This window comes from Chelonia mydas, chromosome 4 (genome assembly GCF_015237465.2).
Source record: "Chelonia mydas isolate rCheMyd1 chromosome 4, rCheMyd1.pri.v2, whole genome shotgun sequence".
Classification (NCBI taxonomy): Eukaryota; Metazoa; Chordata; order Testudines; family Cheloniidae; genus Chelonia; species Chelonia mydas.
The window spans coordinates 67,482,548-67,496,299 of record NC_057852.1 but is presented as its reverse complement, the minus strand read 5'-3'; the positions used below and the strand labels follow the sequence as shown (position 1 = coordinate 67,496,299).

The 13,752-nt window shown below is 38.6% G+C and overlaps 1 protein-coding gene across 5 annotated transcripts in view; it reads right to left on the bottom strand.

Moving 5' to 3' along the window:
• KLHL2 (kelch like family member 2) overlaps nucleotides 1–13,752 on the bottom strand; it is a 98,526-nt gene that overhangs the window by 15,163 nt on the left and 69,611 nt on the right. For all 5 annotated transcript variants that reach the window (XM_037897493.2, XM_007067038.4, XM_037897491.2 and 2 more), the window contains exon 6: nucleotides 938–1,047. In XM_037897493.2, coding sequence (XP_037753421.1) covers nucleotides 938–1,047 — 110 coding nt within the window. The remainder of the gene's footprint in view (nucleotides 1–937; nucleotides 1,048–13,752) is intronic.

Below are 13,752 nucleotides of genomic sequence, written 5' to 3'. Positions count from 1 at the left end.
ATGCTCACAAGGGCTTTAAAATGTTTATTAGTTTATATAAAGCATGCGTGGCCATACATCTTGTGTTCAAATATGCTTATATGTGTTAAGTGCGCCTGAACAGGGAGATTCAGACTCCTCTTGGAACAAATTTTATGGGATGGCCACAGCTCTCCTGACAGAGATAAGCACATTTTTAATGGGAAAAAAAACATTGTATGTATATGTTCAAAATGAAAATATTTGTAAATCAAATTAGTTAGGTATTTGTTAAGGGCCAAGTATTGGTCCCATTGAAATTAGTGGGAGTTCTGCCTTTGACTCCAATGGAACCAGACCTAGTTGCAGGGGGAAATCTAAAGATACCTTAAAGCTGTTTTGGTCATACACAGCTATCTAGCAATCTCTTTTGCAGCCCTTCCTCACTTTTTTTTTTTTTTTAATTTGGGACGCTTATCTCTTAAATCTGAAGACCAATCTAGTGTGACAGCTGTCCACTTTGGTACCTCTTACATTAAAGGAATCAGGTATATAAAGACGCTTCAAAAACGCCATTCTGCACAGCTAAATTAAAGCAAATCCCAATTTATTGTATGTCCCCATGTTAGCCAATTACTATGTACACATTCCTGCATTAATAGCACACATGTATTAATTGGTTTATCCCAAACTTTTAGGGTAAAAGCTTTTAGTTTTTAACCGTGAGTCACTGGTTAAATGCATTCTTAGAATCCTTAAGAGCTCAAATCTGTCAAGGGATTAATTTAAAGGTTTAACACCTTGACAGCATTTCTGTAAAACTTCCTTAAGTGCAGAGAACACTATGTGTGTCTACACAATTGAACCATTTTACTGAGGGATTAACAAAAAAATCAATCCAAAAAATTATGTAAAATCTGGGAAGAATGGACACTTTTTTTTATCTATCCGAAAGAAAGAAAGGATAGATGTATCTTACCTTCTCCTCTGACGCAATTGTAAGTTTGTCACTGGATATTAAACTGCACACCTGTTCTACGCCAAGGTTGAGGAATTCTTCACTAAGTATGACATCAGAAAAATGCTGTTCTGTTTAGAAAAAAGTTCTCTTTAACATACACCACTGAGCGTAGTTTATAAGCAGCAATAAAACAATAACATGAAAAGCAAGATTGATTTAACATAGCATACATGGTTACGTCTATAAACAATACCTTATTTTACAATATTCTCTAGCACCTCAAATTTTGATCATTGCCTTCACACAAGCAGAGCAGGCAACTGTTATATACATTTTCAAAGAGGCAGAAGTTATTTTTAATGTTAAATTTAAAAGTTTCATAAAAATAACTTCTCACGTTTTGCAGTAATGACACTAAAAACTTGCATTAGAAGTAATTTTCATAGTGATTAAACACATTTTTTTCACTTTAAGATATTCTTTGAAAGTCAAGTTAGCACACCACTTGCCTATAGGGATGCCTTATTTTAAGATCCCGTGTTCATATTTTACTAGTTTTATTTTGGAAGGTGTACACCAATGCTTCAAATACAACATGAATATGCCTTTATATATTGTTTGGATATAGACTTAGAGCCTGTAGTACAATCCTCAACATTAACAGTTATTTTACCCAGTCAGCATTCTAGAAGTTGATCCCAGTGATCTGCATTTGAAGTGCACTTCAGCAAGCATAAATACTTGAAATACTTTACACTTCTCTATTACCTTTCGGAGCATCTCTAGACTCTTAAAAACATTAAATTAAGCATCACAGCAACGCCAGGAGCAAATCTTATAACCATTTCACAGATTGTGAACTGAGGCACAAAGAAGGTAAGTGACTTGAGCAAGGTCTACAGTAAATCAGTGGCAGAGCCAGACATTTTATTATTTGTAATAGAAGCCTGCCTCTCACTTTAACAATTACAGCATGTTACATCTAAAAGCCTTCAGTTTAAGGGAGTACTTGACTGATGCTGGTTTATTCAGCCTCACTCTGGTCATAACCGTCACCTCTGGGTCTGAAGTGACATGGATGGACTGCTTAAGCAGATGCAGCTTAAGCTGTGTTTCCCTGGAGCTGTAAATCCTGGGAGAGAAAGTTTGGTACACAGAGCACTTATCCAGGATGTAGCACTTTCCTAAGCAGAAGAGGCAACAGCTGTGTCCCTCCTGCAGGATTTACACCCTGAGGGTTTGGCCTCTGCCATGAGGTGTGGCGATTGGTACTAAGTGCCTGTCGTTCTGTATGGGTTGGGGGCTCAGATTTTTTTAAAATATCCTTTAGAGCAAAGAAGTGTGAAGATGGAATTCTTCACCAAATGGGTTGAAAGAACTGGTTTAGAGTCTCTGAAGAGACTAGCAGAAGCAACATGGTTGCTTATAAATAGGCATAAAAGGTAGCCTCGTGGTTATTAACTGGGATTTTTTTCTCATCACCTATGCCTAACAGACAAGAGACAGTTTGATGTTAGGAATTTAAAAATTCGCTTTGAAGTGACAGAAAGTAAAAAGACCAGCCAGGAGTAGACAAAACAGATTAAAACCAAAGTTGTATTTTTTAAAGCTTTTTCCAGTATTATACAACATACTACTTCAAGCATGACAAACATCTTTATCTGTGCTAGTGTAAGACCAAGAGTTATAAAGAATACTGAAGATTTCTAGGTTGAGAAGCCTGATTTTTTCAGTAAAGCACATACATAGGTCTTCAGTAACTCCCTATGCTAAAACCTTTTGATGAATATTTAAACAGATTTTAACAAAAACAAGTGAGCATAAAACATAGGACATGCCATACTGGATCAAGACATCTAGCCCACTATCGTGTCTCTCTGACTGTGGGAGCACCAAATGCTTCAGAGGAAGGTGCAAGAAACCACACAGTAAGAAGACGTGAGATAATCTCTTCTCTCCCACCCCACCACTCCCCACATTTTATGGTCTCACCTAATCCCAATGGTTAGAGTCTTGTTTAAATCCAGCAGCATGCGATTTTACTTCCCTTCTATGCTCTTTAGCATTGGATAGTCTTGTTATAGTTAGAGTTATCATCAATAACAGCATCCAATCCCTCTTGGAATCTTCCTAAATTCTTCACCTCAATGACATACTGGGGCAATGAGTTCTGCAATCTAATTACAAGTTGAGTAAAAAGTATTATCTTTCATCATTTCTGAATTTGCCATCTCTCCATTTCATTGAATGTCCCCTAGTTCTTGTGATATGAGACAAGGAGAATAGAGATTCCTGATCTACCTTCTCTATACCATTCATTATTTTATATACTTTTTTCATGTCTCCTTTTATTCTTCCCCTAAGGTAATCAATCCTAGTATTCTCAGTGTCTCATTGTACCAGTGTTTCCATTCCCCTTATCATTCTCATCACCCTTCTCCGAACCTCCTCTAATTCTGCAATAGATTTCTGAGATGGGATGATCAGTTACACATTACTCCAGACAGGGCAGTAAAATTAATTTATATAACAACATTAAAATGTTATCTCTGTTATTCTCCATCCTTTTCTATATGTAGCCTAACACGGTTTGCTTTCTTGACTACACCTGTACTTTGAGCAGAGGTCTTAGTTGAGGTGCCCAAAACGATGCCTAGGTCCCTTTCCCGAGTTGATACAGTTAATTTAGAGTTCTGTAAGGTGTATGAGTATTGAAATGTGCTACACACACACACACACAACCAGTAAATAAGATGAACCAAAATAATTGCATGAGTTACCCTGTATGAACAATATCTCTCATTTAAAGCAGTAAGCATGACAAGGCTATTTGAAACAGATCCTTTGCTTGCAAAATATCTTGTTTGGATTCAAGTAGATATTTCAGCGAAAGTTTCTGCTCCCAAGAAAATCTAACCTGCAAATCCATGAGTAGGGTCAAAAACAAACGGATAGCTTTACCCTCTAAGTAAAATAAGGGCATGGAAGAATTACCCACCTCTTCTGTTCTCTTTTTTAAGCCATGTAGAGACATGCACAAAGTTTACAGAACCTTAAGACTTCCTAGAGAATGAAAAGGGTTGGCAAAATGGAATGAACTGAGGCATAAGTCAGTCGTGGAGATGTACATAAAAGTGGTAGGCAAGAAGCACTGGCATTTCAAGGGAGAGGAAGGAAGCAGAACAGGGGAAGTGACTATCCTTAAATTAATCTAATCCAGTGGTTCTCAAGCCACAGCTCAATCAGCATATAGCTGCGGCCCACTGACATTCTCAGGGCCATATAGGTATCATTGGATGTGGCCCACATAACACATCATGGGCCGCATATGCGGCCCACAATGGTAAGTAGGTTGAGAACCACTGATCTAATCCAATCCTTAAAGAAAGTTTAGGTACAGAAAACCTGGTTTATCCTTCCCTAATAAAACCAATCAAGATATTTAAGCATCCATGCAATTCAAGTACCCAATTTATTCTATAATCAATAGTAAACAATCAATGATGTAAACAACTTTTTAACAAGTTATTTGCAGTTATGCCATACCATAGATTTACTGACTACTTTACAGAATAGGAAGAGACATGTTCCTTGCTCAAAAGAGACTGCAATCAGAAAAAAAGATAAGATACACAGGATGAGAACTCAGGAAATGTTATCTATGAGAAAAATCAATGTAGGAAGGAACCTCAAGGAAAGAACAGATTTTAGAAAGCAAAAAGAAAGCAGGTGTTTGAAGAAGTGGAAGACTCTTTAAGCAAAGGGATTGGCATGCAGTTAGGCACAAAATAAAGCATAAAACTAAAAATGAGCAGATGAAAGGCACAACAAAGAAAGGAGAAATGAGAACAAACAACCCACAAGATAGTCAATAGCTACACGGATTCGGGATCTTGAGTGCTACTGGTAGCAGAGAAAACGTATGAACCTGCAGCCTGATGCACTAGTGAGAAAGGAGAACTTCAGCACAGAAGGTGGATGTCTGAGTAAATTCGAGTTACCAAAAAAGGCTAAGCTATTATCTACTGCCTCTTTAGAGTTAGATGGTTACCAAGGAGATCTTGTTAACTGTTTGATACATATCCTGTTAGCAGAAGCCAAGTGAAATTGCAGCTAAATGAATTATTGTAATGAGAAACCAAAATAGGGAAGAACACAGTAACTGAACGGGATCACCTTTAACAGCTCATCAACAATAATTTATTTAAAGATGGTACAGTGTTGAAGGTGGAATACATAACTGCCTTCATACAGTATGTAATGCTTAAGAAACCTCTTGTGTACTGCTACAACCAAATAGTCTGTATGCTTCACATTAACTAACGGAACAACAAGAGGGACAGCAGAATCTTAATTTGAAATGAAGCAAACAAGTATTTCCAACCCCATCCAGTAAAAAGTAATGATCCGTACCCCAAAAATGTGATTGGATTAAAATTTGTGATTTAAAAAAAATATTAAAGGTTGGGGTCTTTTGATTTGCCTTCTGGCTTTCGAGCCTTTAGGGTTCACATTTTCAAGCTTCTCTCCACAACCATGAGGGCTAGAAAAGCACCCCTCCCTCCCCCCCTCAACATAAAAGCTGAAGTTCTCATGTGAGCACATAACCTCAGGATCTGGGGCTTTTTAAACACCAAATATCACAAAACAGGCAATGCAGCTGCAAGAGTTGGCAACACTAGTGGCCCTAATCTTACTTCAAAGTGATATTCTACACTTCTTGTACCATTGCTGCATGAAACCACAACTTGGCTGTGTTTTGGTTTTACCTCTTTCACGGTAAGGTTTTCCTCAATCTTCTACTCTTCCAGGTTTCCCAGAAATTCCTGGTTCTAGATAGAGTGGCAGATAGAAATGGCCAGAAATTTTCCAATGGAATGGTTGTTTCATCTGAAAATGCTGATTTGCTGACACTGAAATGCTCCATAGAGATGTGTTGATTTCAATGAATTTCCATTCAAAAACTGCTCTAGTTTCCTGCCAGCTTCCCCAGCTCTCTGAGCTGCCTAGGAGCCAGTTGGCCCAGGAGCTGCAGGAACCTCGGCTCCCAAGTTCCCAGCTCCTCAGCGAGCTGCAGGAACCTCGGCTCCCAAGTTCCCAGCTCCTCAGCAACCTGCTTGGTGGACTGCCACAGAACCTGGGCTCCAGCGCCCTGTCAGCTATCAGGCAGAATTTTGTTCTGAAATTATTAAAATTAAATGTTTAATTTTTTTAATGAATTTTCTTCAAATTTCTGTTTCTGAGAATTTTGAAATTTAGGGTTTTTATTCCAAATCAGAACAAAAACAAAATCTGAAATACTCTGCAAAATGGAATTGCTGTTCTCCACCCAGGTCTAGTGGCAAGTACTCTGCTGATATTCAAGAGGATAGCTTCCTCTGAAGTATTGCATTGAACTGGGTTTCTTCAAGAGCTGCCTAAGAACCAGGGAAGATTGGAAGCTGATCAGATCCAGAAAGGAACCAAGAGGAATAGGAAGAACAAGAAACTTCTAACAGAATGGAGAGGGGTAGCAGCTGAATGATTGGGAGTATAGAAGCCAAAGCTGGAGGGAGTAGAGCAGGGAACAAGGATGAGAAAAGAAAAGAAAGGAACTGAAGCTGCTACTAGACTCCCGCCTCTTCCTCACATCATCTGCTGCAGATATTGCCATTTGCCCTGCATATTCTATATCCAAGGCAGCAAACAGTTGTCCTGTTACTGTACCAGCCAGAAGCCACAGGGAATAATGTCTGACCTCCTGTCCTTAGGAATATGGACATCAGCAATCTCACTTCCCATGAGAAACTGCATATGAAATCTACACAAGAAACAGATTATGCAACAAATATTTGTATTCATGGATCAATCAAGTATTAATAAATACATTCATTGTAAACATAAGGGCAGACCTTCTTGATTTTGTGGTACTTGAATTTTTTTTGCTTATGATTTGACTAACTACTTCTCTGTATGTGTATTTAATTTAGTAAAGATTTACTGAAGTTCTCTTGGATGAAAACTGATTTGCAGAATTTCTGTGGGAAGAGCGGTTTGGAGGTTAGAATAGCCCATCTGCTGCTTAGTTTATGAAAATTACTGTCTGTCCCCAAAATTTGTCTCCGTGTGTGATCTGCTGTTCAGGACAGCATAGATACATGTTCTACCATTAATAGATTTAAACCATTTATGGCTATTTTATATGATTCTGTAGTTGCGTCTTAAAAATATATCTCAGAAACTGACGGCATCAAGCTTATTCAAGATTTTGTAGATCTTCAGGAGATGTCACACAAAGGCTCTTCCCCTCACCTCACGACCCAGCAAACTTGTCAGAAGAGGACTCCTCACATGCTAGGACATACTTCAGTTCTTCCAGAAGCACAACCTCTTAAATCACGAATAACAGTTTGCTTTATATATATTTGCATTAAGAGTTTAAGAGAATGCTATGTTAATGTTTCTCAAACTACGGGGTGTACTCCATGCTTGGGATCCAAAGAATTGATCAGGTGAGCAAGGGCCGACCTCAATTATTCCCCAGAGCCTCAACTGTCATTTAAAAAGAAGTCTCTAGCTGTTATATGAATAAAGAAAACCTTCAAAATGTGAAATGAATATAGCTGCTATTGCGGTGTCTCACTGTATTTGCAGAGAACATGAAACAATTGCTCAGAGGGCTGAATTATTAATTTCAATAGCTGCTAACTCAGATGTCAATGATTACAGCTGATATCAAAGTTTAAAATATTTAACTACTCAAAGCACATTGGAAAAAAGATCTACACAAGTGTTGCTGACAGAGCGTGCATATGTGGGTGAGAAGCGTGCTGCACAGAAAATTCAAAAAAAGGATATATTATCCTTTCATATATTTCATACATCCCTCGCCTGCGCCGCTTCCTGCAGCCCCCATTGGCCTGGAACGGCGAATCTCGGCCAGTGGGAGCTGCGACCGGCTGAACCTGTGGACGCTGCAGGTAAACAAACTGTCCTGGCCCGCCAGCGGATTTCTGTGACGGGCTGCGTGCCAAAGGTTGCTGGTCCCTGATATAGATCATGAATTAAATCAAATGAATCACACTGCTCTTTAGCAATCATTTGGAGTATCAATGGACTCCTTGTACGCATTGGACTCATCTCTTCTAAAATGAAGACATTGCCAATATCATGGGTAACACCACAGCTTTGATACCTCTGCCTTTTTTCATTTTAATAGAAGACCCTTTTTAAAAAATCCTAGATTTGAAGATTAAGCAGTATCTTCAGTTCTCAGTATCAGTCACAGCAGATGAAGAGCCAAAACATTGGTGAAAGTTAGTCTTTAAAATAATTATCTGGCTGTTAGGCTATTACCATAAAGGTAATAATGCCATTACCATAAAGGTACAAAAAAGTTTAGGTGATAGCCTAGCTGATGGCCACACACTACTTAAGCAATAATGTAATTTACTTCACTTTTTTATGTATAAATAACTGTATTCTGGAACACACTACAAAATCATAGCAACAAGGATAAAAGAAACATAGCAACAGAAATTACTGCTCAAAATAGAATTAGAAAAATGTTTTTCCTAAAAGGTGTCCTTTAAGTGAAGTGTACCAGATTTTACACAAGAATACTCTATTGAGAAATACATGTTTTCAATTCCATTCAGTAATCACGAAAAGTGGCAGATTGAGAGCACAGGAATCTGAAGTGTTTTGACCTAGAGAACTGGTACAAGATAGTATAGTACATTCTGTGACAGTACAAGCTTCTCACATTGCCCTTCCAATCCACTTAATCCCTAACCTAGAATGACCACTCTCTTGGTGAGAAAATCATTCAGTCTGAATAGCCATTCACTCCTTGATCAACACTGAAAGTGCTAGCTAGCTTCAGGAGAACATCTATTGAAAGCTCCCATCAGATACATTCTTTGATTAGGCAATAGGGCTGTTGAAGTATTTTCTTCATAAAAGAGTGATGAGTTGTTTCCACAGTATTTACTCCCTAGCCCAGTGATGGTTATGAGAGTCTGAGTAGGAATATATTCTGGATCTCCAGCATGGCTGTGACCAACTAACGGTCAGATTCTCTACTGGACAGAAAATTTTGGTGCAACAGATGTTAACTCCAAGTGGTTTATACCTAGGTCAGCTATTTTAAAAGATGCCTCACCATACAAGTCATTGTGCGAATAAAGCAACTTTCTGGGGGTGCCACTCAATTTTAGTCTTTTCAACCTCATATCTCCTCTGCATTAGATCAGGCAGTGAAAAAAACACTTAACCTTAATGTCTATAGTTATATTATGTTATAAACCATGATAACTGTTAAGCAAGAAATAGGATAAGGAGCTTGATATTTCCCACGACAGTAAAGCTGCTGTGTGATAGCAGTATCATTGAACTATTTTATTTTTAATCTGGATAATGGCTCCATTTCCTCTTAGGTGGTTTAAAGAAAGGAATGTTAGGAATGCAGAATAATCAAAGGGCATAAGATGAAGAAGTGCATTAGCCATTTCACTGCTATCAATGTAGAGTATTTTCAGGCTCAAAAATAATAGTATAAAATTTAAGTGAACTTTCATTTGTTGGTAACAAACATTTGAATTTTTATCAGTGTTTATTCTAACGAGCAATGAGAGTAAGAATTAAACTACTACAATGCACAGTTCAGCCACAAATACTCAATAGTTAACATCGTGGGCATTTCTGTGTATGGTTAAACATTTTTCTGGCAGTTAAACAATTAGCAACTTTTTTTGAAATGGCAAAGGCCTGGACTACTTGAACTCATTGACACTGACCAGATTGTATATGAAATAGATCATCACTTCTCTCTGCCTCCCTATCTAATGCCATTCCCTGCTCCCTTAGAAAAGCAACCACAAAGACTGATTTCTGTAAGCGTGGAAGAATAGGCTCTTGGATCATATTAAAGAAGTTCTGTATTAAAATCACAAATGAGTTTGATTCCCCATAGTTTAAATTCCAGGGTACTACTAAATTAAGAGGTCTCTTGGTTTTTGGTACTGTTTCTCTCCCTCTATGTGTGAAACTTGCAAGCTGCTAATTGTGTTAGTACATTCTAAGACAGAGTCTGTTCTCAAAGCAATTCTTTGTAACAACTACTCCTCACATAGAGAGAGACTCAAAGCAATACTCTGTAACAACAGAAACAGCACCCAGAGACTCCCCGCCCTTTTGTTGTATTCATCTCACTTTGTTAACAATTGTGATTAAAATAGAGATAGAGGATGTATGTGGTTGGATGCTTGGTGTGGATAATAACTGAATGATCAGGGAGGTGTCAGCCTAAGAATCCAGTGTCCATCAGCTGAAGAAGGCGTCAAGTGGAAATAACCAGAGGACCCCCGGAGGGCAGACTGGAATCCACCCAACAGCCTCAAGGATGGGAGAACCAAAGAACAAGATAACATCTGGCAGCACGGAGCCATCAGGAATGTGCTATCTGCTGATTGATTCAGCAACAGCATGATGAAGCAATTCCCATAGACTGGCATAGGAAGAAATTCCTATAAAAATGGACTCTAGAAAGTGAGAACTTTGGGGTCTGATTCTGCAAACTAACTTCCAGGAGCATCAGATGTGCATCTGACAAGGCCCTGCTCCCTCCTCATGTCCAGGCCACCTGGCCAGTGGCTTGGCATGAGCAACTCTAAGGCTGGTAACTATGATGATAACCTTGCAGAACGTGTGTGTGTGTGTGTGTGTGTGTGTGTGTGTGTGAATAAATATGAGATTGAATGGAATGTAATAGCTATAACTAACTGCTTACTATGATTCTTTCTGTATTCACTGTAAATGTGGTATTTTGCCTTTTTCCCTTTGATAAGATCCTGCTGGTTCTTATTTTATTGGTATAACAAGACAGCGTCTTTCAGGATGGCAAAATAGCTCTGTAAATTGTTTTTGTGAAACACAAAAACAAGATCAGTGCACTTGTTCTTCATTTTATTCTAAATTCTAAGACTTTGACTTCCACAGTTAGCCCATCATAAAAAGAGAACTGAGGATGGACCCAAGGATACTGCTAAGCTTGTGTCTCCCTATGCCAAAACACTATAGTATCCATGTCAGGAATAAAATTAGTGTGGGAACACCCAAGAAATTCTTACAGAACTTGATTTTAAAAGACTAATTTTTGAACCACTTGTCATTTTAACAGATTAGTCCTTTAGCAGATTAGTCTGTTGCTTATTGTTTTGTTGGGGTATTAGAATGTACAACCCAACAATTATGACCAAGGACGCATGGTATAAAGTAATCTAAATGTAGCATATTAGGAACTTGGATAGCCAATAAATATATTACTTTCTCTCTGTCCTGGGAAGGCAAGATATATAAATAACTAACATCAGCTTTACTAGTCTCTAATAGTACAGTAACTTCAATGCAGGCTCAAATTATTTGAAGTGGCCTTACCTATAAAAAGGTGTTTGGTATCCTGGAGTATTCACTGACAAACGCTATTTTATTAATTCCAAAGCCTCACTTCTGTATGCACTCTAAAAGCTATGCATAACCAGTTTTCTCAATGTTCTGAAGGTCATAGAAAGACTAATACAATAGCTTCCAATGTGGCTAACATTGTGAAATCTCATTTCAGTGCAGGACAACAAACATGGAGAAATATGCCCGTTACCCAGGGATAAGAGGATAGATGAAAATGGCCTAAAAGAAACTGATGTGGCTCCGAATCACTGAGTTATGGTGAAAACATGAGCATTGGCGAAATGAGATAATAAATTTTAATTAACGTACCATACATGTCAAAACAATGTCATGAAAATTCAAAATATTTCTACTCTGAAGATACTCTTTTATAATTCAATATAATGGGATTAAAATGCTCACTAAAATTTGGACCATTTGGAGCAAAGAAATGGATTGCTTAAATATAAAGTACCTACATATTTTAACTGTATTTTTCAACAGTTGGTATTTCTTCCTGTTGTAGTGCACAAGAGGTGAAAAATAGGGCACAAAAGAGTTTTTGAAAAAAAATTAAAAAAGTTAGAATTTTGATATGAGACAAAAACAAAAACAATCCAAGTTAATTTGCACTAAACTTTTTGTAAAAGGGCATTCTCAGTGTAATGCTCTTCTCACAGTAACATCTTTAGGCAATCAGATCTGCAAACTAATCTGGTTTCTTTACTGAAATACACATGATTAAATCCCAGAACTTTCTGCAACACAAATCCAAATATTTTGGAGTGGAGCCAGAGTCCATTTTTTAAAAGGCCACATATAAGCAATTTCAATTAAAAGAACACTTTATTAGATAAAAACAAAAATACTTCTTTCATGGAATAAAATTAGTTTTTAATTTTTATATTACAGACACTAGCTAGGATCTTGCTAAGCATAACAACCAAGTGGTACTAGCTTGATGTTTTCTTTGCATGATTCACAATAATTGATAAGGGCATTCTACTTCTTTCATACTGGAGGAATAATATGACTTATTTATCTAAGAAACAGGATCAGCTTCATTTCAACTTAGTGAATTAAAACAAAATGTACCAATAGCTTCTCTTGAGGATGTCTCACTACAGAAAACAGGACGTTTACTACCGTTTACTAGAGGTGGAAAATACAGGTACATGAACATCTGGATTGGACACTTACAGCTCTAACTATTTCAATAAACTCTCCAGTTTACACACTGCACTAATTAAGGATGTATATGTCACTGTACATTTTAACAAAGTCATGACTAGTGATAAAATCCTGTTTTATATCAAATTTTGCTGTAACTAAGGCAAGATGTTTTGTCTCATGTTGGGCTGAGTCTGCCTGGCAGATGAGGGCAGTGCACATTGGCCAAAAACAAAATGAAGTAGCTGGGTTGTCAGTCCTATGCCCTTGGGTACATTTCTAGCTTAGCTGAAGAGTAAAATAAAGGTATGTGTGTGTTTCATTTTAAAATCCACTGCACAGACATATCACAACCAGCTGGAGTGGACCTAGGAGCTAGTGGAAGAGCCCATTGAGATTCTAAGAACTAGATGCCAAAAAGGAATCCACATTTATGAAAAAAGTGGATTTTAAAGTGAAATTTAAAGGAAATGGCAGTGCTTGGATTAGGGAGAGAGGGAGGATGTTCCAAGCACAAAACAAAGAGGAAAATTAATGAGAGTAATTAGAGAGGATATGAAGAAGAGACTGGGCCAGAGCTGTGCTGAATCTTAAAAGTAAGGATGAGATGCTTAAACTCGATCCAGAAGGAAAAGGAGATAGTGAAAGTAGTGATGTGGTCTGAGCAGTAAGTAGAGTTTTCAATACAACTCAGATGGGAGAAGCATAGGCACCAACTCCGTGGGGAGTGGGGATGGGGCGCGCTCATGGGAGGGGGCAGAACTGGGAGGGAAGAGATAGGGTGGGATGGGGGTTGCGGGGGGGGGGGGGGGGGGGGAGGAGTAGGGTGGGGGCAGAGCCTGGGGCAGAGCCGGGGTGGGAAGAGGCGGAACGGGGGAGGGGGCGGATGTAAGGGAAAGGGGTGGGTGAGGGAAGGGCCTGGGGTAGAACGGGGGGAGTTGAGCACCCCCCCCCCCCCCCCCGGGCCTGGAGGAAGCCAGTGCCTATGGGGAGAAGTGACAGAAGAAGAGCAGAGAAGATGGTTACAGTAGAGAAAGAAAGTCAATTTACGGAAAGAAGCAACAAAACTCAGCAAGGGCTTGTACATGTGAGGAAGGGAGAAGGGAATTAAAGATGGTAAGTTTATTTACTTGAACAACAAGGAGGATACTGAAATCACCAGCAGTGACAGAAGGTGTGTGGAGGGAAATTTGGGGGGGGGAGGGGTATTTTTTTTTTTTTGGAGTGGAAAGCAATGC